This window comes from Hypanus sabinus, unplaced genomic scaffold (genome assembly GCF_030144855.1).
Source record: "Hypanus sabinus isolate sHypSab1 unplaced genomic scaffold, sHypSab1.hap1 scaffold_1096, whole genome shotgun sequence".
Lineage (NCBI taxonomy): Eukaryota > Metazoa > Chordata > Chondrichthyes > Myliobatiformes > Dasyatidae > Hypanus > Hypanus sabinus.
Window position 1 is genome coordinate 25,178 of NW_026779153.1, and position 27,440 is coordinate 52,617.

At 50.2% G+C, this 27,440-nt stretch overlaps 3 protein-coding genes across 3 annotated transcripts in view; all 3 read right to left on the reverse strand.

The window, feature by feature from the left end:
• Nucleotides 1-305: 305 nt before the first annotated feature.
• On the reverse strand, nt 306-11,239 carry LOC132386328 (deleted in malignant brain tumors 1 protein-like; the record flags this gene model as incomplete). The annotated part of the gene is made up of 7 exons (XM_059958566.1): nt 11,032-11,239; nt 9,319-9,633; nt 7,607-7,921; nt 4,929-5,243; nt 3,473-3,787; nt 1,759-2,073; nt 306-620 (listed from the first exon to the last, which is right to left on the reverse strand). Coding segments are annotated over exons 1-7 (2,098 nt in total), but the record flags the coding sequence as incomplete, so codon positions are not given.
• A 648-nt stretch (nt 11,240-11,887) lies between these two features.
• LOC132386329 (deleted in malignant brain tumors 1 protein-like) lies at nt 11,888-24,225 on the reverse strand. Its single transcript, XM_059958567.1, has 10 exons — nt 24,159-24,225; nt 23,720-24,034; nt 22,010-22,324; nt 20,547-20,861; nt 19,083-19,397; nt 17,384-17,695; nt 15,918-16,232; nt 14,206-14,520; nt 12,497-12,808; nt 11,888-11,973 (listed from the first exon to the last, which is right to left on the reverse strand). The coding sequence occupies exons 1-10, from the start codon at nt 24,223-24,225 to the stop codon at nt 11,888-11,890; spliced, it is 2,667 nt and encodes an 888-aa protein (XP_059814550.1).
• A 353-nt stretch (nt 24,226-24,578) lies between these two features.
• LOC132386330 (deleted in malignant brain tumors 1 protein-like) overlaps nt 24,579-27,440 on the reverse strand; it is a 33,747-nt gene continuing 30,885 nt past the window's right edge. Inside the window, exons 21-22 of the mRNA XM_059958568.1 lie at nt 25,188-25,499; nt 24,579-24,664 (exon numbers count right to left, since the gene is read on the reverse strand). Coding sequence (XP_059814551.1) covers nt 24,579-24,664; nt 25,188-25,499 — 398 coding nt within the window. The remainder of the gene's footprint in view (nt 24,665-25,187; nt 25,500-27,440) is intronic.

A 27,440-nucleotide genomic window follows, 5' to 3' on the forward strand; every position in this document is an offset into this window, starting at 1 on the left:
GTGAAGCTCAATCCAAAAATCCCAACCCGGCAACGGGACAGGGCCTCTAATTGCTGGGAGCGAGGGAAATGCTCCTCCACCCTTTAACCGTTCAGACTCTGCAGGGATTTGGACAGCCTGCACTACAATCCGACTCTCTCCCAGCACCTGCAGCTGGACCTGACAACCAGGAACCACGGAGGATCAGGACCTTGAGAAGGACAGTGATGCAGTCAGGGCAACAATCTGCTCAACACTGGAGTTCACTCAATAGCACAGCAGAGGTTTCAGTGTAAAGCACACACTCGCTGCCCACCCACACTTACCTGTGCAGGAGACGCCAGCGTCCTGTGCGTGGGAGCAGTTATTCACCCCCCATGGGCTGGCCGGGCACTGGTCGAGAGCAGGCTCTGTTCCTTTACACTTCACCCCATCCAGCCAGATCTTCCCAGTGCCCTCTCCGTAGGAGGCATCTGTTGTTACCGACTCAGATGTCCCACAGTTCAAAATCCTGCAGACCACGTCCGCTTCACTCCTATTCCAGCTCCTGCCACAGACGGTGCCCCAGGTAGAGTTATGATAGACCTCGACTCTCCCAGAGCACATGTTGTTCCCGTTCACCAGCCGGACGGGGACCGGGCCTGAAACAGATCGGGGAGAGGGGAGGGTGGTGTGGGGGAGGGGATTCCAGTTAGTTCACTCCTGGTAATGTACCTATTTTGCCTCAGGGTGGCCACTCGGTTCCCTCGAACAAACAATATTACAGCACACTTCACACACTTGGCCCATAATGTTAAGCTCCTCCAAGATCAATCTCACGTAACCCTCCATTTTTCAGTCATTCCTGTGAAGTCCCTAATGTGTCTGTCTCTACCACCACCTCTGACAGCACATTCTAGACATCCTCCACTCTCTGTGTAAAACCTGACCTCTGACTACACCCCAGCCCACCCCAATACCCACCCTGTACCCTCCTCCATCACCTTAAAATTATTCCCTCACGTGAGCCACTTCTGTCCTGGGACTGTTGCCTCCCCCGGAGGGTCGTTCCTCCCATTACAGCCCGCACCAGTATCCAAGGCGGAATGCTTATTATTTAACGGGACAACCACAGTGGTACACTCACTGTCTACCTACTCCCTTTCCCTCTCCTCACAGACACCCAGGTACCTGCCTCCTGCAACTTAGGGGCTTCTATCCATCATCTCCTCATTCTCCCGTACACACCAAAGGCCATCCAGATTCAACTCCAGTTCTTCAACGCACGACTCTGAGGAGCTGACACTCAGAGCCCGTATACTTATCAGAGAGACTGCAGGTCTCCCAAAGTTCCCACATCTCCCATGAAGAACCCTGGCCCCATTCTCACTGTAATACTCGACAGAAATAGACCAAGAGAAAAGGAAATTCACCTCGGCCTCCACCTCTACTTACTGATTCTCATGGCAGACAGACAGACAGACATACTTTATTGATCCCGAGGGAAATTGGGTTTTGTTACAGCCGCACCAAGAACAGTGAAGAAATATAGCAATATAAAACCATAAATAATTAAACCATAATAAGTTATTCATGCCAAGTGGAAGTGAGTAAGTGCATCCAACTATGGCAGAGTAATCAGAAAACTTCCGAAGAAGGCAAGACTCTGTGTTGTAGTTGAGGAACTCGAGAAGGACAGAGATGCAGTCAGGGGAACAATCCGTTCAACATCGGAGTTCACTTAATTGCACACCGAAGGTTTCAGTGTAAAGCACACACTCGCTGCCCACCCACACTCACCTGTGCAGGAGACTCCAGCGTCCTCTGCGTGGGAGCAGTTATTCACCCCCCATGGGCTGGCAGGGCACTGGTCGAGAGCAGGCTCTGTCCCGTTACACTTCACCCCATCCAGCCAGATCTTCCCAGTCCCCTCTCCGTAGGAGGCATCTGTTGTTACCGACTCAGATGTCCCACAGTTCAAAATCCTGCAGACCACGTCCGCTTCACTCCTATTCCAGCTCCTGTCACAGACGGTGCCCCAGGTAGAGTTATGATAGACCTCGACTCTCCCAGAGCAAATGTTGTTCCCGTTCACCAGCCGGATGGGGACCGGGCCTGGAACCGAGAAGGGAATGAGGTTAAAATGAGGATTCCCATATTGAAAGTTGATGAGAGTGACATGAGAGAAGGCTGAGACTCTGCAATGTGAAACGGGGATTGGACTGAGGGGCAATGGGGTTAGACTGGGTGGGGTATGAATGATTGAGGGAAGGAACATCGAGCTCAGAGAACAGACAGGAACAGGCCCTTCGGACCAACCTGATTCTGCTGACCAGGATGCCAGAGGGTCTAATGCCAGCTGCCCAGACTCTGTCCATTTACCTCCGTACCCGCCAGTGAAATGTTAGTCTTTGATACCTGGTTTTTAAACACTGATCCTGTGATTACTGACACAACCTCCCCTGAAATTGTTTTAAGACACCACTGTCTGTATGAAAGAACTTGCCCCATAAATCTCCTCTACACATTCCCCCTCCAGTGCCCTGTGGTATTTGACATTTCCATCTTGGGAAAAACACTCTGAAGCATCTGCCCTGTCCGTGCCTCAAATCAGTGGATGAATTTATTTCAGGTCTCCCCCAAGCAACATTCCTCTCCTGCAATGGCCACTTTGCTTTATTTTTGCCTTGACCACGTTCCTAATCACCTGCAGCCTGTCGAATGACTGGCCCCACTGGCTTTTTCAAAACTGCCGCTAACATCCACAGGCCAACGGATCTGCTGACTGAAGTAGGGCCGAGAAGGTTAAACATGCTTGAATCGTTCCCCGACATAACCAGAGGCTGAGAGGAGACTTACACCATCAGACAAACGAGCAGATTTAGGCCATTTGGCACATCGAGTCAGATCTGACATTCGCATGGCTGATTAATTATCTTAATCAACTGCATTCTGCCTTCTCCTCGACATCCTGATTGATCAAGAACCTATGAAACTCTGCTTCAAATATCCCCGATCACTTGGCCTCCGCATCCACTCGTGTAAACGAATTCCACAGATCCACCACGTACTTGCTGATAAATATTCTTCCTCATCTGTAAAGAGATGACCTTCTATTCTGTGGTTGTGCCCTCGGTGGTAATTCCATTAACCTCCCAGTCTCACTCCACTATCCCCTCACGTTTTCACAGTCTACCTCCTCTATCCTGGTGAAGCTCAAACCAAAAATCCCAACTGGGCAACGGGACAGGGCCTCTAATTGCTGGGAGCGAGGGAAATGCTCCTCCACCCTTTAACCGTTCAGACTCTGCAGTGATTTGGACAGCCTGCACTACAATCCGACTCTCTCCCAGCACCTGCAGCTGGACCTGACAACCAGGAACCATGGAGGATCAGGACCTTGAGAAGGACAGTGATGCAGTCAGGGCAACAATCTGCTCAACACTGGAGTTCACTCAATAGCACAGCAGATGTTTCAGTGTAAAGCACACACTCGCTGCCCACACACACTCACCTGTGCAGGAGACTCCAGCGTCCTCTGTGTGGGAGCAGTTATTCACCCCCCATGGGCTGGCAGGGCACTGGTTGAGAGCAGGCTCTGTCCCCTTACACTTCACCCCATCCAGCCAGATCTTCCCAGTGCCCTCTCCGTAGGAGGCATCTGTTGTTACCGACTCAGATGTCCCACAGTTCAACATCCTGCAGACCACGTCCGCTTCACTCCTATTCCAGCTCCTTCCACAGACGGTGCCCCAGGTAGAGTTATGATAGACCTCGACTCTCCCAGAGCACATGCTGTTCCCGTTCACCAGCCGGACGGGGACCGGGCCTGGAACAGATCAGAGAGAGGGGAGGGTGGTGTGGGGGAGGTGGGGGGTTCCAGTTAGTTCAATCCTGGTAATGTACCTATTTTGCCTCAGAGTGGAGACTCGTTTCCCTCGAACAAACAATATTACAGCACACTACACACACTTGGCCCATGATGTTAACATCTTACAAGATCAATCCCACATCAATCTCCATTTTTCGGTCATTCCTGTGAAGTCCCTAATGTGTCTGTCTCGGCCACCACCCCTGACAGCACATTCTATACATCCTCCACTCTCAGTGTAAAACCTGACCTCTGACTACACCCCAGCCCACCCCAATACCCACCCTGTATCCTCATCCATCACCTTAAAATTATTCCCTCATGTGAGTCATTTCTGTCCTGGGACTGTTGCCTCCCCCGGAGGGTCGTTCCTCCCATTAGAGCCCGCACCAGAATCCAAGGCGGAATGCTTATTATTTAACGGGACAACCACAGTGGTACACTCACTGTCTACCTATTCCCTTTCCCTCTCCTCACAGACACCCAGGTACCTGCCTCCTGCAACTTAGGGGCTTCTATCCATCATCTCCTCATTCTCCCGTACGCACCAAAGGCCATCCAGATCCAACTCCAGTTCTTCAACGCACGACTCTCAGGAGCTGACACTCAGAGCCCGTATAGTTATCAGAGAGACTGCAGGTCTCCCAAAGTTCCCACATCTCCCATGAAGAACCCTGGCCCCATTCTCACTGTAATACTCGACAAAAATAGACCAAGAGAAAAGGAAATTTACCTCGGCCTCCACCTCTACTTACTGATTCTCATGGCAGACAGACAGACAGACATACTTTATTGATCCCGAGGGAAATTGGGTATTGTTACAGCCGCAACAAGAACAGAAAGAAATAGAGCAATATAAAACCATAAATGATCAAATAATAATAAGTTAATCATGCCAAGTGGAAGTGAGTAAGTGCATCCAACTATGGCAGAGTCATCAGAAAACTTCCGAAGAAGGCAAGACTCTGTGTTGTAGTTGAGGAACTCGAGAAGGACAGAGATGCAGTCAGGTGACCAATCCGTTCAACATCGGAGTTCACTTAATTGCACACCGAAGGTTTCAGTGTAAAGCACACACTCGCTGCCCACCCACACTCACCTGTGCAGGAGACTCCAGCGTCCTCTGCGTGGGAGCAGTTATTCACCCCCCATGGGCTGGCAGGGCACTGGTCGAGAGCAGGCTCTGTCCCGTTACACTTCACCCCATCCAGCCAGATCTTCCCAGTGCCCTCTCCGTAGGAGGCATCTGTTGTTACCGACTCAGATGTCCCACAGTTCAAAATCCTGCAGACCACGTCCGCTTCACTCCTATTCCAGCTCCTGCCACAGACGGTGCCCCAGGTAGAGTTATGATAGACCTCGACTCTCCCAGAGCAAATGTTGTTCCCGTTCACCAGCCGGACGGGGACCGGGCCTGGAACCGAGAAGGGAATGAGGTGAAAATGAGGATTCCCATATAGAAAGTTGAAGAGAGTGACATGAGAGAAGGCTGAGACTCTGTAATGTGAAACGGGGATTGGACTGAGGGGCAATGGGGTTAGACTGGGTGGGGTATGAATGATTGAGAGAAGGAACATCGAGCTCAGAGAACAGCACAGGAACAGGCCCTTCGGACCAACCTGTTTCTGCTGACCAGGATGCCAGAGGGTCTAATGCCAGCTGCCCACACACTGTCCATTTACCTCCATACCTGCCAGTAAAATGTTAGTATTTGATACCTGGTTTTTAAACATTGATGCTGTGATTACTGACACAACCTCCCCTGAAAGTGGTTTCCAGACACCACTAGCTGCATGAAAGAACTTGCCCCATAAATCTCCTCTACACATTCCCCCTCCAGTGCCCTGTGGTATTTGACATTTCCATCCTGGGAAAAACACTCTGAAGCATCTGCCCTGTCCGTGCCTCGAATCAGTGGATGAATTTACTTCAGGTCTCCCCCAAGCAACATTCCTCTCCTGCAATGGCCACTTTGCTTTATTTTTGCCTTGACCACGTTCCTAATCACCTGCAACCTGTCGAATGACTGGCCCCACTGGCTTTTTCAAAACTTCGCTAACATCCACAGGCCAACGGATCTGCTGACTGTAATATGGCCGAGAAGGTTAAATATTCTTGAGATAGATAGATAGATAGATAGATACTTTATTCATCCCCAAGGGGAAATTCAACATTTTTCCAGTGTCCCATACAGTTATTGTAGCAAAACTAATTACATACAGTATCTAACTCAGTATAAATATGATATGCATCTAAAATCACCCTCTCAAAAAGCATTAATAAATAGCTTTTAAAGTGTTCTTAAATAGTTTACTACAGTGCATTGAGTGGTAACTTAAGCTCAGTCCTAACCCCGGCACTTGAACATGTCTTGCCCCTGGTGGTTGAATTGTAGAGCCGAATGGCGTCGGGGAGTAATGATCTCTTCATCCTGTCTGAGGAGCATTGCATTGACAGCAACCTGCCGCTGAAGCTGCTTCTCTGTCTCTGGATGGTGCTGTGCAGAGGATGTTCAGGGTTTTCCATGATTGACCGTAGCCTACTCAGCACCCTCCGCTCTGCCACCGATGTCATACTCTCCAGTTCTGTGCCCACGACAGAGGCAGCCTTCATTACCAGCTTATTAAGACGTGAGGCGTCCCTCTTCTTAATGCTGCCTCCCCAGCACGCCACCACAAAGAAGAGGGTGCTCTCCACAACTGACCGATAGAACATCTTCAGCATCTCACTACAAACATTGAATGACGCCAGCCTTCTGAGGAAGTACAGTCGACTCTGTGCTTTCCTGCACAGGGCATCTGTGTTGGCAGTCCAGTCTAGCTTCTCGTCTAACTGCACTCCCAGATACTTGTAGGTCTTAACCTGCTCCGCACATTCTCCATTAATGATCACTGGCTCCATATGAGGCCTAGATCTCCTACAGTCTACCACCATCTCCTTGGTCTTGGTGATATTGAGACGCAGGTAGTTTGAGTTGCACCATATCACAAAGTCCTGTATCAGTTTCCTATACTCTTCCTCCTGACCATTCCTGACACACCCCACTATGGCCGTGTCATCAGCGAACTTCTGCACATGGCAGGACTCCCAGACAGCAAAAGACTCTGAGGGGAGACTTACACCATCAATCAAACGAGCAGATTTAGGCCATTTGGCACTTCGAGTCAGATCTGACATTTGCAAGGCTGGTTATCTTAATCAACCCCATTCTGCCTCCTCCCTGTAATCTTTGACATCCTGATTGATCAAGAACCTATGAAACTCTGCTTCAAATATCCCCGATCACTTGGCCTCCGCATCCACTCGTGGAAATGAATTCCACAGATTCACCACGTACTTGCTGATAAATATTCTTCCTCATCTGTAAAGAGAAGACCTTCTATCCTGAGGATGTGCCCTCGGTGGTAATTCCATTAACCTCCCAGTCTCACCCCAATATCCCCTCACGTTTTCACAGTCTACATCTATCCTGGTGAAGCTCAATCCAAAAATCCCAACCGGGCAACGGGACAGGGCCTCTAATTGCTGGGAGCGAGGGAAATGCTCCTCCACCCTTTAACCGTTCGGACTCTGCAGTGATTTGGACAGCCTGCACTACAATCCGACTCTCTCCCAGCACCTGCAGCTGGACCTGACAACCAGGAACCACGGAGGATCAGGACCTTGAGAAGGACAGTGATGCAGTCAGGGCAACAATCTGCTCAACACTGGAGTTCACTCAATAGCACAGCAGAGGTTTCAGTGTAAAGCACACACTCGCTGCCCACCCACACTCACCTGTGCAGGAGACTCCAGCGTCCTCTGCGTGGGAGCAGTTATTCACCCCCCATGGGCTGGCTGGGCACTGGTCGAGAGCAGGCTCTGTCCCCTTACACTTCACCCCATCCAGCCAGATCTTCCCAGTGCCCTCTCTGTAGGAGGCATCTGTTGTTACCGACTCAGATGTCCCACAGTTCAAAATCCTGCAGACCACGTCCGCTTCACTCCTATTCCAGCTCCTGCCACAGACGGTACCCCAGGTAGAGTTATGATAGACCTCGACTCTCCCAGAGCAGATGTTGTTCCCGTTCACCAGCCGGATGGGGACCGGGCCTGGAAACGAGAAGGGAATGAGGATAAAATGAGGATTCCCATATTGAAAGTTGGTGAGAGTGACGTGAGAGAAGGCTGAGACAGTGCAATGTGAAACGGGGATTGGACTGAGGGGCAATGGGGTTAGACTGGGTGGGGTATGAATGACTGAGGGAAGGAACATCGAGCTCAGAGAACAGCACAGGAACAGGCCCTTCGGACCAACCTGATTCTGCTGACCAGGATGCCAGAGGGACTAATGCCAGCTGCCCAGCCTCTGTCCATTTACCTCCATACCTGCCAGTAAAATGTTAGTGTTTGATACCTGGTTTTTAAACATTGATGCTGTGATTACTGACACAACCTCCCCTGAAAGTGGTTTCCAGACACCACTAGCTGCATGAAAGAACTTGCCCCATAAATCTCCTTTACACATTCCCCCTCCAGTGCCCTGTGGTATTTGACATTTCCATCCTGGGAAAAACACTCTGAACCATCTGCCCTGTCCGTGCCTCGAATCAGTGGATGAATTTACTTCAGGTCTCCCCCAAGCAACATTCCTCTCCTGCAATGGCCACTTTGCTTTATTTTTGCCTTGACCACGTTCCTAATCACCTGCAGCCTGTCGAATGACTGGCCCCACTGGCTTTTTCAAAACTGCCACACAGATCCACAGGCCAACAGATCTGCCGACTGTAATCGGCCGAGAAGGTTAAACATGCTTGAGTTGCTCCCAGACAGCATCAGATTCTGAGGGGAGACTTACACCATCCGACAAACGAGCAGATTTAGGCCATTTGGCACATCGAGTCGGATCGAACATTCGCATGGCTGATTAATTATCTTAATCAACTGCATTCTGCCTTCTCCTCGACATCCTGATTGATCAAGAACCTATGAAACTCTGCTTCAAATATCCCCGATCACTTGGCCTCCGCATCCACCCGTGGAAATGAATTCCACAGATTCACCACGTACTTGCTGATAAATATTCTTCCTCATCTGTAAAGAAATGTCCTTCTATTCTGAGGATGTGCCCTCGGTGGTAATTCCCTTAACCTCCCAGTCTCACCCCAATATCCCGTCACGTTTTCACAGTCTACATCTATCCTGGTGAAGCTCAATCCAAAAATCCCAACCCGGCAACGGGACAGGGCCTCTAATTGCTGGGAGCGAGGGAAATGCTCCTCCACCCTTTAACCGTTCGGACTCTGCAGTGATTTGGACAGCCTGCACTACAATCCGACTCTCTCCCAGCACCTGCAGCTGGACCTGACAACCAGGAACCACGGAGGATCAGGACCTTGAGAAGGACAGTGATGCAGTCAGGGCAACAATCTGCTCAACACTGGAGTTCACTCAATAGCACAGCAGAGGTTTCAGTGTAAAGCACACACTCGCTGCCCACACACACTCACCTGTGCAGGAGACTCCAGCGTCCTCTGCGTGGGAGCAGTTATTCACCCCCCATGGGCTGGCCGGGCACTGGTCGAGAGCAGGCTCTGTCCCCTTACACTTCACCCCATCCAGCCAGATCTTCCCAGTGCCCTCTCCGTAGGAGGCATCTGTTGTTACCGACTCAGATGTCCCACAGTTCAAAATCCTGCAGACCACGTCCGCTTCACTCCTATTCCAGCTCCTGCCACAGACGGTACCCCAGGTAGAGTTATGATAGACCTCGACTCTCCCAGAGCAAATGTTGTTCCCGTTCACCAGCCGGATGGGGACCGGGCCTGGAACCGAGAAGGGAATGAGGATTAAATGAGGATTCCCATATTGAAAGTTGATGAGAGTGACGTGCCAGAAGGCTGAGACTCTACAATGTGAAACGGGGATTGGACTGAGGGGCAATGGGGTTAGACTGGGTGGGGTATGAATGACTGAGGGAAGGAACATCGAGCTCAGAGAACAGCACAGGAACAGGCCCTTCGGACCAACCTGATTCTGCTGACCAGGATGCCAGAGGGACTAATGCCAGCTGCCCAGACTCTGTCCATTTACCTCCATACCTGCCAGTAAAATGTTAGTGTTTGATACCTGGTTTTTAAACATTGATGCTGTGATTACTGACACAACCTCCCCTGAAAGTGGTTTCCAGACACCACTAGCTGCATGAAAGAACTTGCCCCATAAATCTCTTTTTACACATTCGCCCTCCAGTGCCCTGTGGTATTTGACATTTCCATCCTGGGAAAAACACTCTGAACCATCTGCCCTGTCCGTGCCTCGAATCAGTGGATGAATTTGCTTCAGGTCTCCCCCAAGCAACATTCCTCTCCTGCAATGGCCACTTTGCTTTATTTTTGTCTTGACCACGTTCCTAATCACCTGCAGCCTGTCGAATGACTGGCCCCACTGGCTTTTTCAAAACTGCCACACAGATCCACAGGCCAACAGATCTGCCGACTGTAATCGGCCGAGAAGGTTAAACATGCTTGAGTTGCTCCCAGACAGCATCAGATTCTGAGGGGAGACTTACACCAACAGACAAACGAGCAGATTTAGGCCATTTGGCACATCGAGTCGGATCGAACATTCGCATGGCTGATTAATTATCTTAATCAACTGCATTCTGCCTTCTCCTCGACATCCTGATTGATCAAGAACCTATGAAACTCTGCTTCAAATATCCCCGATCACTTGGCCTCCGCATCCACCCGTGGAAATGAATTCCACAGATTCACCACGTACTTGCTGATAAATATTCTTCCTCATCTGTAAAGAAATGTCCTTCTATTCTGAGGATGTGCCCTCGGTGGTAATTCCCTTAACCTCCCAGTCTCACCCCAATATCCCGTCACGTTTTCACAGTCTACATCTATCCTGGTGAAGCTCAATCCAAAAATCCCAACCCGGCAACGGGACAGGGCCTCTAATTGCTGGGAGCGAGGGAAATGCTCCTCCACCCTTTAACCGTTCAGACTCTGCAGTGATTTGGACAGCCTGCACTACAATCCGACTCTCTCCCAGCACCTGCAGCTGGACCTGACAACCAGGAACCACGGAGGATCAGGACCTTGAGAAGGACAGTGATGCAGTCAGGGCAACAATCTGCTCAACACTGGAGTTCACTCAATAGCACAGCAGAGGTTTCAGTGTAAAGCACACACTCGCTGCCCACACACACTCACCTGTGCAGGAGACTCCAGCGTCCTCTGCGTGGGAGCAGTTATTCACCCCCCATGGGCTGGCAGGGCACTGGTCGAGAGCAGGCTCTGTCCCCTTACACTTCACCCCATCCAGCCAGATCTTCCCAGTGCCCTCTCCGTAGGAGGCATCTGTTGTTACCGACTCAGATGTCCCACAGTTCAAAATCCTGCAGACCACGTCTGCCGCCATCTTATTCCAGCTCCTGCCACAGACGGTGCCCCAGGTAGAGTTATGATAGACCTCGACTCTCCCAGAGCACATGTTGTTCCCGTTCACCAGCCGGACGGGGACTGGGCCTGAAACAGATCGGGGAGAGGGGAGGGTGGTGTGGGGGGGGGTTCCAGTTAGTTCACTCCTGGTAATGTACCTATTTTGCCTCAGATTGGCCATTCGATTCCCTAGAATAAATAATATTACAGCACATTAAACACACTTGGCCCATGATGTTAATCTCTTCCAAGATCAATCTCACGTAACCCTCCATTTTTCGGTCATTCCTGTGAAGTCCCTAATGTGTCTGTCTCGACCACCACCTCTGACAGCACATTCTATACATCCTCCACTCTCTGTGTAAAACCTGACCTCTGACTACACCCCAGCCCACACCAATACCCACCCTGTAGACTCCTCCATCACCTTAAAATTATTCCCTCATGTGAGTCATTTCTGTCCTGGGACTGTTGCCTCCCCCGGAGGGTCGTTCCTCCCATTACAGCCCGCACCAGTATCCAAGGCGGAATGCTTATTATTTAACGGGACAACCACAGTGGTACACTCACTGTCTACCTATTCCCTTTCCCTCTCCTCACAGACACCCAGGTACCTGCCTCCTGTAACTTAGGGGCTTCTATCCATCATCTCCTCATTCTCCCGTACGCACCAAAGGTCATCCAGATTCAACTCCAGTTCTTCAACGCACGACTCTGAGGAGCTGACACTCAGAGCCCGTATAGTTATCAGAGAGACTGCAGGTCTCCCAAAGTTCCCACATCTCCCATGAAGAACACACCACTGACCCTGGCCCCATTCTCATTGTAATACTCGACAGAAATAGACCAAGAGAAAAGGAAATTTACCTCGGCCTCCACCTCTACTTACTGATTCTCATGGCAGACAGACAGACAGACATACATACTTTATTGATCCCGAGGGAAATTGGGTATTGTTACAGCCGCAACAAGAACAGAAAGAAATAGAGCAATATAAAACCATAAATGATCAAATAATAATAAGTTAATCATGCCAAGTGGAAGTGAGTAAGTGCATCCAACTATGGCAGAGTCATCAGAAAACTTCCGAAGAAGGCAAGACTCTGTGTTGTAGTTGAGGAACTCGAGAAGGACAGAGATGCAGTCAGGTGACCAATCCGTTCAACATCGGAGTTCACTTAATTGCACACCGAAGGTTTCAGTGTAAAGCACACACTCGCTGCCCACACACACTCACCTGTGCAGGAGACTCCAGCGTCCTCTGCGTGGGAACAGTTATTCACATCCCATGGGCTGGCAGGGCACTGGTCGAGAGCAGGCTCTGTCCCCTTACACTTCACCCCATCCAGCCAGATCTTCCCAGTGCCCTCTCCGTAGGAGGCATCTGTTGTTACCGACTCAGATGTCCCACAGTTCAAAATCCTGCAGACCACGTCCGCTTCATTCTTATTCCAGTTCCTGCCACAGACGGTGCCCCAGGTAGAGTTATGATAGACCTCGACTCTCCCAGAGCACACGTTCCCGTTCACCAGCCGGACAGGGACCGGGCCTGGAACCGAGAAGGGAATGAGGTGAAAATGAGGATTCCCATATAGAAAGTTGAAGAGAGTGACATGAGAGAAGGCTGAGACTCTGTAATGTGAAACGGGGATTGGACTGAGGGGCAATGGGGTTAGACTGGGTGGGGTATGAATGATTGAGAGAAGGAACATCGAGCTCAGAGAACAGCACAGGAACAGGCCCTTCGGACCAACCTGATTCTGCTGACCAGGATGCCAGAGGGACTAATGCCAGCTGCCCACACACTGTCCATTTACCTCCGTACCTGCCAGTGAAATGTTAGTGTTTGATACCTGGTTTTTAAACATTGATGCTGTGATTACTGACACAACCTCCCCTGAAAGTGGTTTCCAGACACCACTAGCTGCATGAAAGAACTTGCCCCATAAATCTCCTTTACACATTCCCCCTCCAGTGCCCTGTGGTATTTGACATTTCCATCCTGGGAAAAACACTCGGAACCATCTGCCCTGTCCGTGCCTTGAATCAGTGGATGAATTTACTTCAGGTCTCCCCCAAGCAACATTCCTCTCCGGCAATGGCCACTTTGCTTTATTTTTGCCTTGACCACGTTCCTAATCACCTGCAGCCTGTCGAATGACTGGCCCCACTGGCTTTTTCAAAACTGCCACACAGATCCACAGGCCAACAGATCTGCTGACTGTAATCAGCCGAGAAGGTTAAACATGCTTGAGTTGCTCCCAGACAGCATCAGATTCTGAGGGGAGACATACACCATCTGACAAACAAGCAGATTTAGGCCATTTGGCACATCGAGTCGGATCTGACATTCGCATGGCTGATTAATTATCTTAATCAACTCCATTCTGCCTTCTCCTCGACATCCTGATTGATCAAGAACCTATGAAACTCTGCTTCAAATATCCCCGATCACTTGGCCTCCGCATCCACTCGTGTAAATGAATTCCACAGATCCACCACGTACTTGCTGATAAATATTCTTCCTCATCTGTAAAGAGATGACCTTCTATTCTGTGGTTGTGCCCTCGGTGGTAATTCCCTTAACCTCCCAGTCTCACCCCAATATCCCCTCACGTTTTCACAGTCTACATCTATCCTGGTGAAGCTCAAACCAAAAATCCCAACCGGGCAACGGGACAGGGCCTCTAATTGCTGGGAGCGAGGGAAATGCTCCTCCACCCTTTAACCGTTCGGACTCTGCAGTGATTTGGACAGCCTGCACTACAATCCGACTCTCTCCCAGCACCTGCAGCTGGACCTGACAACCAGGAACCACGGAGGATCAGGACCTTGAGAAGGACAGTGATGCAGTCAGGGCAACAATCTGCTCAACACTGGAGTTCACTCAATAGCACAGCAGAGGTTTCAGCGTAAAGCACACACTCGCTGCCCACCCACACTCACCTGTGCAGGAGACTCCAGCGTCCTCTGCGTGGGAACAGTTATTCACCCCCCATGGGCTGGCCGGGCACTGGTCGAGAGCAGGCTCTGTCCCCTTACACTTCACCCCATCCAGCCAGATCTTCCCAGTGCCCTCTCCGTAGGAGGCATCTGTTGTTACCGACTCAGATGTCCCACAGTTCAAAATCCTGCAGACCACGTCCGCTTCACTCCTATTCCAGCTCCTGCCACAGACGGTGCCCCAGGTAGAGTTATGATAGAGCTCGACTCTCCCAGAGCACATGTTGTTCCCGTTCACCAGCCGGACGGGGACTGGGCCTGGAACCGAGAAGGGAATGAGGTTAAAACAGGGATTCTCATATTGAAAGTTGATGAGAGTGACGTGCGAGAAGGCTGCGACTCTCCAATGTGAAACGGGGATTGGACTGAGGGGCAATGGGGTTACACTGGGTGGGGTATGAATGACTGAGGGAAGGAACATCGAGCTCAGAGAACAGCACAGGAACAGGCCTTTCGGACCAACCTGATTCTGCTGACCAGGATGCCAGAGGGACTAATGCCAGCTGCCCACACACTGTCCATTTACCACCATACCTGCCAGTGAAATGTTAGTGTTTGATACCTGGTTTTTAAACATTGATGCTGTGATTACTGACACAACCTCCCCTGAAAGTGGTTTCCAGACACCACTAGCTGCATGAAAGAACTTGCCCCATAAATCTCCTCTACGCATTCCCTCTCAAGTGCTCTGTGGTATTTGACATTTCCATCCTGGGAAAAACACTCTGAACCATCTGCCCTGTCCGTGCCTCGAATCAGTGGATGAATTTACTTCAGGTCTTCCCCAAGCAACATTCCTCTCCTGCAATGGCCACTTTGCTTTATTTTTGCCTTGACCACGTTCCTAATCACCTGCAGCCTGTCGAATGACTGGCCCCACTGGCTTTTTCAAAACTGCCACACAGATCCACAGGCCAACAGATCTGCCGACTGTAATCGGCCGAGAAGGTTAAACATGCTTGAGTTGCTCCCAGACAGCATCAGATTCTGAGGGGAGACTTACACCATCCGACAAACGAGCAGATTTAGGCCATTTGGCACATCGAGTCGGATCGAACATTCGCATGGCTGATTCATTATCTTAATCAACTGCATTCTGCCTTCTCCTCGACATCCTGATTGATCAAGAACCTATGAAACTCTGCTTCAAATATCCCCGATCACTTGGCCTCCGCATCCACCCGTGGAAATGAATTCCACAGATTCACCACGTACTTGCTGATAAATATTCTTCCTCATCTGTAAAGAAATGTCCTTCTATTCTGAGGATGTGCCCTCGGTGGTAATTCCCATAACCTCCCAGTCTCACCCCAATATCCTGTCACGTTTTCACAGTCTACATCTATCCTGGTGAAGCTCAAACCAAAAATCCCAACCGGGCAACGGGACAGGGCCTCTAATTGCTGGGAGCGAGGGAAATGCTCCTCCACCCTTTAACCGTTCGGACTCTGCAGTGATTTGGACAGCCTGCACTACAATCCGACTCTCTCCCAGCACCTGCAGCTGGACCTGACAACCAGGAACCACGGAGGATCAGGACCTTGAGAAGGACAGTGATGCAGTCAGGGCAACAATCCGTTCAACACTGGAGTTCACTTAATTGCACACCGAAGGTTTCAGTGTAAAGCACACACTCGCTGCCCACCCACACTCACCTGTGCAGGAGACTCCAGCGTCCTCTGCGTGGGAACAGTTATTCACCCCCCATGGGCTGGCCGGGCACTGGTCGAGAGCAGGCTCTGTCCCCTTACACTTCACCCCATCCAGCCAGATCTTCCCAGTGCCCTCTCCGTAGGAGGCATCTGTTGTTACCGACTCAGATGTCCCACAGTTCAAAATCCTGCAGACCACGTCCGCTTCACTCCTATTCCAGCTCCTGCCACAGACGGTGCCCCAGGTAGAGTTATGATAGACCTCGACTCTCCCAGAGCACATGTTGTTCCCGTTCACCAGCCGGACGGGGACCGGGCCTGAAACAGATCAGGGAGAGGGGAGGGTGGTGTGGGGGGAGGGGGGGTTCCAGTTAGTTCACTCCTGGTAATGTCCCTATTTTGCCTCAGAGTGGCCACTCGGTTCCCTCGAATAAACAATATTACAGCACACTTCACACACTTGGCCCATGATGTTAATCTCTTCCAAGATCAATCTCACGTAAACCTCCATTTTTCGGTCATTCCTGTGAAGTCCCTAATGTGTCTGTCTCGGCCACCACCTCTGACAGCACATTCTAGACTTCCTCCACTCTCTGTGTAAAACCTGACCTCTGACTACACCCCAGCCCACCCCAATACCCACCCTGTACCCTCCTCCATCACCTTAAAATTATTCCCTCATGTGAGTCATTTCTGTCCTGGGACTGATGCCTCCCCCGGAGGGTCGTTCCTCCCATTACAGCCCGCACCAGTATCCAAGGCGGAATGCTTATTATTTAACGGGACAACCACAGTGGTACACTCACTGTCTACCTATTCCCTTTCCCTCTCCTCACAGACACGCAGGTACCTGCCTCCTGTAACTTAGGGGCTTCTATCCATCATCTCCTCATTCTCCCGTACGCACCAAAGGCCATCCAGATCCAACTCCAGTTCTTCAACGCACGACTCTCAGGAGCTGACACTCAGAGCCCGTATAGTTATCAGAGAGACTGCAGGTCTCCCAAAGTTCCCACATCTCCCATGAAGAACACACCACTGACCCTGGCCCCATTCTCACTGTAATACTCGACAGAAATAGACCAAGAGAAAAGGAAATTTACCTCGGCCTCCACCTCTACTTACTGATTCTCATGGCAGACAGACAGACAGACATACTTTATTGATCCCGAGGGAAATTGGGTATTGTTACAGCCGCAACAAGAACAGAAAGAAATAGAGCAATATAAAACCATAAATGATTAAATAATAATAAGTTAATCATGCCAAGTGGAAGTGAGTACGTGCATCCAACTATGGCAGAGTCATCAGAAAACTTCCGAAGAAGGCAAGACTCTGTGTTGTAGTTGAGGAACTCGAGAAGGACAGAGATGCAGTCAGGTGAACAATCCGTTTAACATCGGAGTTCACTTAATTGCACACCGAAGGTTTCAGTGTAAAGCACACACTCACTGCCCACCCACACTCACCTGTGCAGGAGACTCCAGCGTCCTCTGCGTGGGAGCAGTTATTCACCCCCCATGGGCTGGCAGGGCACTGGTCGAGAGCAGGCTCTGTCCCCTTACACTTCACCCCATCCAGCCAGATCTTCCCAGTGCCCTCTCTGTAGGAGGCATCTGTTGTTACCGACTCAGATGTCCCACAGTTCAAAATCCTGCAGACCACGTCCGCTTCACTCTTATTCCAGTTCCTGCCACAGACGGTGCCCCAGGTAGAGTTATGATAGACCTCGACTCTCCCAGAGCACACGTTCCCGTTCACCAGCCGGACGGGGACCGGGCCTGGAACCGAGAAGGGAATGAGGTGAAAATGAGGTGAAAGTTGAAGAGAGTGACATGAGAGAAGGCTCAGACTCTGTAATGTGAAACGGGGATTGGACTGAGGGTCAATGGGGTTAGACTGGGTGGGGTATGAATGATTGAGAGAAGGAACATCGAGCTCAGAGAACAGCACAGGAACAGGCTCTTCGGACCAACCTGATTCTGCTGACCAGGATGCCAGAGGGACTAATGTCAGCTGCCCACACACTGTCCATTTACCACCATACCTGCCAGTGAAATGTTAGTGTTTGATACCTGGTTTTTAAACACTGATCCTGTGATTACTGACACAACCTCCCCTGAAAGTGGTTTCCAGACACCACTAGCTGCATGAAAGAACTTGCCCCATAAATCTCCTTTACACATTCCCCCTCCAGTGCCCTGTGGTATTTGACATTTCCATCCTGGGAAAAACACTCTGAACCATCTGCCCTGTCCGTGCCTCGAATCAGTGGATGAATTTACTTCAGGACTCCCCCAAGCAACATTCCTCTCCTGCAATGGCCACTTTGCTTTATTTTTGTCTTGACCACGTTCCTAATCACCTGCAGCCTGTCGAATGACTGGCCCCACTGGCTTTTTCAAAACTGCCACACAGATCCACAGGCCAACAGATCTGCCGACTGTAATCGGCCGAGAGGGTTAAACATGCTTGAGTTGCTCCCAGACAGCATCAGATTCTGAGGGGAGACTTACACCAACAGACAAACGAGCAGATTTAGGCCATTTGGCACATCGAGTCGGATCTGACATTCGCATGGCTGATTAATTATCTTAATCAACTCCATTCTGCCTTCTCCTCGACATCCTGATTGATCAAGAACCTATGAAACTCTGCTTCAAATATCCCCGATCACTTGGCCTCCGCATCCACTCGTGTAAATGAATTCCACAGATCCACCACGTACTTGCTGATAAATATTCTTCCTCATCTGTAAAGAGATGACCTTCTATTCTGTGGTTGTGCCCTCGGTGGTAATTCCCTTAACCTCCCAGTCTCACCCCACTATCCCCTCACGTTTTCACAGTCTACATCTATCCTGGTGAAGCTCAAACCAAAAATCCCAACCCGGCAACGGGACAGGGCCTCTAATTGCTGGGAGCGAGGGATCTACTCCTCCACCCTTTAAACATTCGGACTCTGCAGGGATTTGGACAGCCTGCACTACAATCCGACTCTCTCCCAGCACCTGCAGCTGGACCTGACAACCAGGAACCACGGAGGATCAGGACCTTGAGAAGGACAGTGATGCAGTCAGGGCAACAATCTGCTCAACACTGGAGTTCACTCAATAGCACAGCAGAGGTTTCAGCGTAAAGCACACACTCGCTGCCCACCCACACTCACCTGTGCAGGAGACTCCAGCGTCCTCTGCGTGGGAACAGTTATTCACCCCCCATGGGCTGGCAGGGCACTGGTCGAGAGCAGGCTCTGTCCCGTTACACTTCACCCCATCCAGCCAGATCTTCCCAGTGCCCTCTCCGTAGGAGGCATCTGTTGTTACCGACTCAGATGTCCCACAGTTCAAAATCCTGCAGACCACGTCTGCCGCCATCTTATTCCAGCTCCTGCCACAGACGGTGCCCCAGGTAGAGTTATGATAGACCTCGACTCTCCCAGAGCACATGTTGTTCCCGTTCACCAGCCGGACGGGGACTGGGCCTGAAACAGATCGGGGAGAGGGGAGGGTGGTGTGGGGGGGGGGGGTTCCAGTTAGTTCACTCCTGGTAATGTACCTATTTTGCCTCAGATTGGCCATTCGATTCCCTAGAATAAATAATATTACAGCACATTAAACACACTTGGCCCATGATGTTAATCTCTTCCAAGATCAATCTCACGTAACCCTCCATTTTTCGGTCATTCCTGTGAAGTCCCTAATGTGTCTGTCTCGACCACCACCTCTGACAGCACATTCTATACATCCTCCACTCTCTGTGTAAAACCTGACCTCTGACTACACCCCAGCCCACACCAATACCCACCCTGTACCCTCCTCCATCACATTAAAATTATTCCCTCATGTGAGTCATTTCTGTTCTGTGACTTTTGCCTCCCCCGGAGGGTCGTTCCTCCCATTACAGCCCGCACCAAAATCCAAGGCGGAATGCTTATTATTTAACGGGACAACCACAGTGATACACTCACTGTCTACCTATTCCCTTTCCCTCTCCTCACAGACACCCAGGTACCTGCCTCCTGTAACTTAGGGGCTTCTATCCATCATCTCCTCATTCTCCCGTACGCACCAAAGGCCATCCAGATTCAACTCCAGTTCTTCAACGCACGACTCTGAGGAGCTGACACTCAGAGCCCGTCTAGTTATCAGAGAGACTGCAGGTCTCCCAAAGTTCCCACATCTCCCATGAAGAACACACCACTGACCCTGGCCCCATTCTCATTGTAATACTCGACAGAAATAGACCAAGAGAAAAGGAAATTTACCTCGGCCTCCACCTCTACTTACTGATTCTCATGGCAGACAGACAGACAGACATACTTTATTGATCCCGAGGGAAATTGGGTATTGTTACAGCCGCAACAAGAACAGAAAGAAATATAGCAATATAAAACCAGAAATGATCAAATAATAATAAGTTAATCATGCCAAGTGGAAGTGAGTAAGTGCATCCAACTATGGCAGAGTCATCAGAAAACTTCCGAAGAAGGCAAGACTCTGTGTTGTAGTTGAGGAACTCGAGAAGGACAGAGATGCAGTCAGGTGACCAATCCGTTCAACATCGGAGTTCACTTAATTGCACACCGAAGGTTTCAGTGTAAAGCACACACTCGCTGCCCACACACACTCACCTGTGCAGGAGACTCCAGCGTCCTCTGCGTGGGAGCAGTTATTCACCCCCCATGGGCTGGCAGGGCACTGGTCGAGAGCAGGCTCTGTCCCGTTACACTTCACCCCATCCAGCCAGATCTTCCCAGTGCCCTCTCCGTAGGAGGCATCTGTTGTTACCGACTCAGATGTCCCACAGTTCAAAATCCTGCAGACCACGTCTGCCGCCATCTTATTCCAGCTCCTGCCACAGACAGTGCCCCAGGTAGAGTTATGATAGACCTCGACTCTCCCAGAGCACATGTTGTTCCCCTTCACCAGCCGGACGGGGACTGGGCCTGAAACAGATCGGGGAGAGGGGAGGGTGGTGTGGGGGGGAGGGTTCCAGTTAGTTCACTCCTGGTAATGTACCTATTTTGCCTCAGATTGGCCATTCGATTCCCTAGAATAAATAATATTACAGCACATTAAACACACTTGGCCCATGATGTTAATCTCTTCCAAGATCAATCTCACGTAACCCTCCATTTTTCGGTCATTCCTGTGAAGTCCCTAATGTGTCTGTCTCGACCACCACCTCTGACAGCACATTCTATACATCCTCCACTCTCTGTGTAAAACCTGACCTCTGACTACACCCCAGCCCACACCAATACCCACCCTGTACCCTCCTCCATCACATTAAAATTATTCCCTCATGTGAGTCATTTCTGTTCTGTGACTTTTGCCTCCCCCGGAGGGTCGTTCCTCCCATTACAGCCCGCACCAAAATCCAAGGCGGAATGCTTATTATTTAACGGGACAACCACAGTGATACACTCACTGTCTACCTATTCCCTTTCCCTCTCCTCACAGACACCCAGGTACCTGCCTCCTGTAACTTAGGGGCTTCTATCCATCATCTCCTCATTCTCCCGTACGCACCAAAGGCCATCCAGATTCAACTCCAGTTCTTCAACGCACGACTCTGAGGAGCTGACACTCAGAGCCCGTCTAGTTATCAGAGAGACTGCAGGTCTCCCAAAGTTCCCACATCTCCCATGAAGAACACACCACTGACCCTGGCCCCATTCTCATTGTAATACTCGACAGAAATAGACCAAGAGAAAAGGAAATTTACCTCGGCCTCCACCTCTACTTACTGATTCTCATGGCAGACAGACAGACAGACATACTTTATTGATCCCGAGGGAAATTGGGTATTGTTACAGCCGCAACAAGAACAGAAAGAAATATAGCAATATAAAACCAGAAATGATCAAATAATAATAAGTTAATCATGCCAAGTGGAAGTGAGTAAGTGCATCCAACTATGGCAGAGTCATCAGAAAACTTCCGAAGAAGGCAAGACTCTGTGTTGTAGTTGAGGAACTCGAGAAGGACAGAGATGCAGTCAGGTGACCAATCCGTTCAACATCGGAGTTCACTTAATTGCACACCGAAGGTTTCAGTGTAAAGCACACACTCGCTGCCCACACACACTCACCTGTGCAGGAGACTCCAGCGTCCTCTGCGTGGGAGCAGTTATTCACCCCCCATGGGCTGGCAGGGCACTGGTCGAGAGCAGGCTCTGTCCCGTTACACTTCACCCCATCCAGCCAGATCTTCCCAGTGCCCTCTCCGTAGGAGGCATCTGTTGTTACCGACTCAGATGTCCCACAGTTCAAAATCCTGCAGACCACATCCGCTTCACTCCTATTCCAGCTCCTGCCACAGACGGTGCCCCAGGTAGAGTTATGATAGACCTCGACTCTCCCAGAGCACATGTTGTTCCCGTTCACCAGCCGGACGGGGACCGGGCCTGGAAACGAGAAGGGAATGAGGTTAAAATGAGGATTCCCATATTGAAAGTTGATGAGAGTGACGTGAGAGAAGGCTGAGACTCTGCAATGTGAAACGGGGATTGGACTGGGGGGCAATGGGGTTAGACTGAGTGGGGTATGAATGACTGAGGGAAGGAACATCGAGCTCAGAGAACAGCACAGGAACAGGCCCTTCGGACCAACCTGATTCTGCTGACCAGGATGCCAGAGGGACTAATGCCAGCTGCCCACACACTGTCCATTTACCTCCATACCTGCCAGTGAAATGTTAGTGTTTGATACCTGGTTTTTAAACATTGATGCTGTGATTACTGACACAACCTCCCCTGAAAGTGGTTTACAGACACCACTGTCTGTATGAAAGAACTTGCCCCATAAATCTCCTCTACACATTCCCCCTCCAGTGCCCTGTGGTATTTGACATTTCCATCCTGGGAAAAACACTCTGAACCATCTGCCCTGTCCGTGCCTCGAATCAGTGGATGAATTTACTTCAGGTCTCCCCCAAGCAACATTCCTCTCCTGCAATGGCCACTTTGCTTTATTTTTGCCTTGACCACGTTCCTAATCACCTGCAGCCTGTCGAATGACTGGCCCCACTGGCTTTTTCAAAACTGCCACACAGATCCACAGGCCAACAGATCTGCTGACTGAAGTAGGGCCGAGAAGGTTAAACATGCTTGAGTTGCTCCCAGACAGCATCAGATTCTGAGGGGAGACTTACACCATCCGATAAACGAGCAGATTTAGGCCATTTGGCACATCGAGTCGGATCTGACATTCGCATGGCTGATTAATTATCTTAATCAACTGCATTCTGCCTTCTCCTCGACATCCTGATTGATCAAGAACCTATGAAACTCTGCTTCAAATATCCCCGATCACTTGGCCTCCGCATCCACTCGTGTAAATGAATTCCACAGATTCACCACGTACTTGCTGATAAATATTCTTCATCTGTAAAGAGATGTCCTTCTATTCTGAGGATGTGCCCTCGGTGGTAATTCCCTTAACCTCCCAGTCTCACTCCACTATCCCCTCACGTTTTCACAGTCTACATCTATCCTGGTGAAGCTCAATCCAAAAATCCCAACCCGGCAACGGGACAGGGCCTCTAATTGCTGGGAGCGAGGGAAATGCTCCTCCGCCCTTTAACCGTTCGGACTCTGCAGTGATTTGGACAGCCTGCACTACAATCCGACTCTCTCCCAGCACCTGCAGCTGGACCTGACAACCAGGAACCACGGAGGATCAGGACCTTGAGAAGGACAGTGATGCAGTCAGGGCAACAATCCGTTCAACATCGGAGTTCACTTAATTGCACACCGAAGGTTTCAGTGTAAAGCACACACTCGCTGCCCACCCACACTCACCTGTGCAGGAGACTCCAGCGTCCTCTGCGTGGGAGCAGTTATTCACCCCCCATGGGCTGGCAGGGCACTGGTCGAGAGCAGGCTCTGTCCCCTTACACTTCACCCCATCCAGCCAGATCTTCCCAGTGCCCTCTCCGTAGGAGGCATCTGTTGTTACCGACTCAGATGTCCCACAGTTCAAAATCCTGCAGACCACGTCCGCTTCACTCCTATTCCAGCTCCTGCCACAGACGGTGCCCCAGGTAGAGTTATGATAGACCTCGACTCTCCCAGAGCACATGTTGTTCCCGTTCACCAGCCGGACGGGGACTGGGCCTGGAACAGATCGGGGAGAGGGGAGGGTGGTGTGGGGGGGGGGGGGTCCAGTTAGTTCACTCCTGGTAATGTCCCTATTTTGCCTCAGAGTGGCCACTCGGTTCCCTCGAATAAACAATATTACAGCACACTTCACACACTTGGCCCATGATGTTAATCTCTTCCAAGATCAATCTCACGTAAACCTCCATTTTTCGGTCATTCCTGTGAAGTCCCTAATGTGTCTGTCTCAACCACCACCTCTGACAGCACATTCTAGACATCCTCCACTCTCTGAGTAAAACCTGACCTCTGACTACACCCCAGCCCACCCCAATACCCACCCTGTACACTCCTCCATCACCTTAAAATTATTCCCTCATGTGAGTCATTTCTGTCCTGGGACTGTTGCCTCCCCCGGAGGGTCGTTCCTCCCATTACAGCCCGCACCAGTATCCAAGGCGGAATGCTTATTATTTAACGGGACAACCACAGTGGTACACTCACTGTCTACCTATTCCCTTTCCCTCTCCTCACAGACACCCAGGTACCTGCCTCCTGTAACTTAGGGGCTTCTATCCATCATCTCCTCATTCTCCCGTACGCACCAAAGGTCATCCAGATTCAACTCCAGTTCTTCAACGCACGACTCTGAGGAGCTGACACTCAGAGCCCGTATAGTTATCAGAGAGACTGCAGGTCTCCCAAAGTTCCCACATCTCCCATGAAGAACACACCACTGACCCTGGCCCCATTCTCACTGTAATACTCGACAGAAATAGACCAAGAGAAAAGGAAATTTACCTCGGCCTCCACCTCTACTTACTGATTCTCATGGCAGACAGACAGACAGACATACATACTTTATTGATCCCGAGGGAAATTGGGTATTGTTACAGCCGCAACAAGAACAGAAAGAAATAGAGCAATATAAAACCATAAATGATCAAATAATAATAAGTTAATCATGCCAAGTGGAAGTGAGTAAGTGCATCCAACTATGGCAGAGTCATCAGAAAACTTCCGAAGAAGGCAAGACTCTGTGTTGTAGTTGAGGAACTCGAGAAGGACAGAGATGCAGTCAGGTGAACAATCCGTTCAACATCGGAGTTCACTTAATTGCACACCGAAGGTTTCAGTGTAAAGCACACACTCACTGCCCACCCACACTCACCTGTGCAGGAGACTCCAGCGTCCTCTGCGTGGGAGCAGTTATTCACCCCCCATGGGCTGGCAGGGCACTGGTCGAGAGCAGGCTCTGTCCCCTTACACTTCACCCCATCCAGCCAGATCTTCCCAGTGCCCTCTCCGTAGGAGGCATCTGTTGTTACCGACTCAGATGTCCCACAGTTCAAAATCCTGCAGACCACGTCCGCTTCACTCTTATTCCAGCTACTGCCACAGACGGTGCCCCAGGTAGAGTTATGATAGACCTCGACTCTCCCAGAGCACACGTTCCCGTTCACCAGCCGGACGGGGACCGGGCCTGGAACCGAGAAGGGAATGAGGTGAAAATGAGGATTCCCATATAGAAAGTTGAAGAGAGTGACATGAGAGAAGGCTGAGACTCTGTAATGTGAAACGGGGATTGGACTGAGGGGCAATGGGGTTAGACTGGGTGGGGTATGAATGATTGAGAGAAGGAACATCGAGCTCAGAGAACAGCACAGGAACAGGCCCTTCGGACCAACCTGTTTCTGCTGACCAGGATGCCAGAGGGTCTAATGCCAGCTGCCCACACACTGTCCATTTACCTCCATACCTGCCAGTAAAATGTTAGTATTTGATACCTGGTTTTTAAACATTGATGCTGTGATTACTGACACAACCTCCCCTGAAAGTGGTTTCCAGACACCACTCGCTGCATGAAAGAACTTGCCCCATAAATCTCCTCTACACATTCCCCCTCCAGTGCCCTGTGGTATTTGACATTTCCATCCTGGGAAAAACACTCTGAAGCATCTGCCCTGTCCGTGCCTCGAATCAGTGGATGAATTTACTTCAGGTCTCCCTCAAGCAACATTCCTCTCCTGCAATGGCCACTTTGCTTTATTTTTGCCTTGACCACGTTCCTAATCACCTGCAACCTGTCGAATGACTGGCCCCACTGGCTTTTTCAAAACTTCGCTAACATCCACAGGCCAACGGATCTGCTGACTGTAATATGGCCGAGAAGGTTAAATATTCTTGAGATAGATAGATAGATAGATAGATACTTTATTCATCCCCAAGGGGAAATTCAACATTTTTCCAGTGTCCCATACAGTTATTGTAGCAAAACTAATTACATACAGTATTTAACTCAGTATAAATATGATATGCATCTAAAATCACCCTCTCAAAAAGCATTAATAAATAGCTTTTAAAGTGTTCTTAAATAGTTTACTACAGTGCATTGAGTGGTAACTTAAGCTCAGTCCTAACCCCGGCACTTGAACATGTCTTGCCCCTGGTGGTTGAATTGTAGAGCCGAATGGCGTCGGGGAGTAATGATCTCTTCATCCTGTCTGAGGAGCATTGCATTGACAGCAACCTGCCGCTGAAGCTGCTTCTCTGTCTCTGGATGGTGCTGTGCAGAGGATGTTCAGGGTTTTCCATGATTGACCGTAGCCTACTCAGCACCCTCCGCTCTGCCACCGATGTCATACTCTCCAGTTCTGTGCCCACGACAGAGGCAGCCTTCATTACCAGCTTATTAAGACGTGAGGCGTCCCTCTTCTTAATGCTGCCTCCCCAGCACGCCACCACAAAGAAGAGGGTGCTCTCCACAACTGACCGATAGAACATCTTCAGCATCTCACTACAAACATTGAATGACGCCAGCCTTCTGAGGAAGTACAGTCGACTCTGTGCTTTCCTGCACAGGGCATCTGTGTTGGCAGTCCAGTCTAGCTTCTCGTCTAACTGCACTCCCAGATACTTGTAGGTCTTAACCTGCTCCGCACATTCTCCATTAATGATCACTGGCTCCATATGAGGCCTAGATCTCCTACAGTCTACCACCATCTCCTTGGTCTTGGTGATATTGAGACGCAGGTAGTTTGAGTTGCACCATATCACAAAGTCCTGTATCAGTTTCCTATACTCTTCCTCCTGACCATTCCTGACACACCCCACTATGGCCGTGTCATCAGCGAACTTCTGCACATGGCAGGACTCCCAGACAGCAAAAGACTCTGAGGGGAGACTTACACCATCAATCAAACGAGCAGATTTAGGCCATTTGGCACTTCGAGTCAGATCTGACATTTGCAAGGCTGGTTATCTTAATCAACCCCATTCTGCCTCCTCCCTGTAATCTTTGACATCCTGATTGATCAAGAACCTATGAAACTCTGCTTCAAATATCCCCGATCACTTGGCCTCCGCATCCACTCGTGGAAATGAATTCCACAGATTCACCACGTACTTGCTGATAAATATTCTT

Excerpts from the sequence above, each read along its gene's own strand:
- LOC132386329 (XM_059958567.1), bottom strand. The coding sequence starts at position 24,225 with ATGGAGGTTTACGTGAGATTGATCTTGGAAGAGATTAACATCATGGGC. Across the intron at positions 22,325-23,719 it reads CGCTGGAGTCTCCTGCACAG|GCCCGGTCCCCGTCCGGCTG; the intron begins GTGAGTGTGGGT and ends TCTCGTTTCCAG. Across the intron at positions 19,398-20,546 it reads CGCTGGAGTCTCCTGCACAG|GCCCAGTCCCCGTCCGGCTG; the intron begins GTGAGTGTGTGT and ends GATCTGTTTCAG.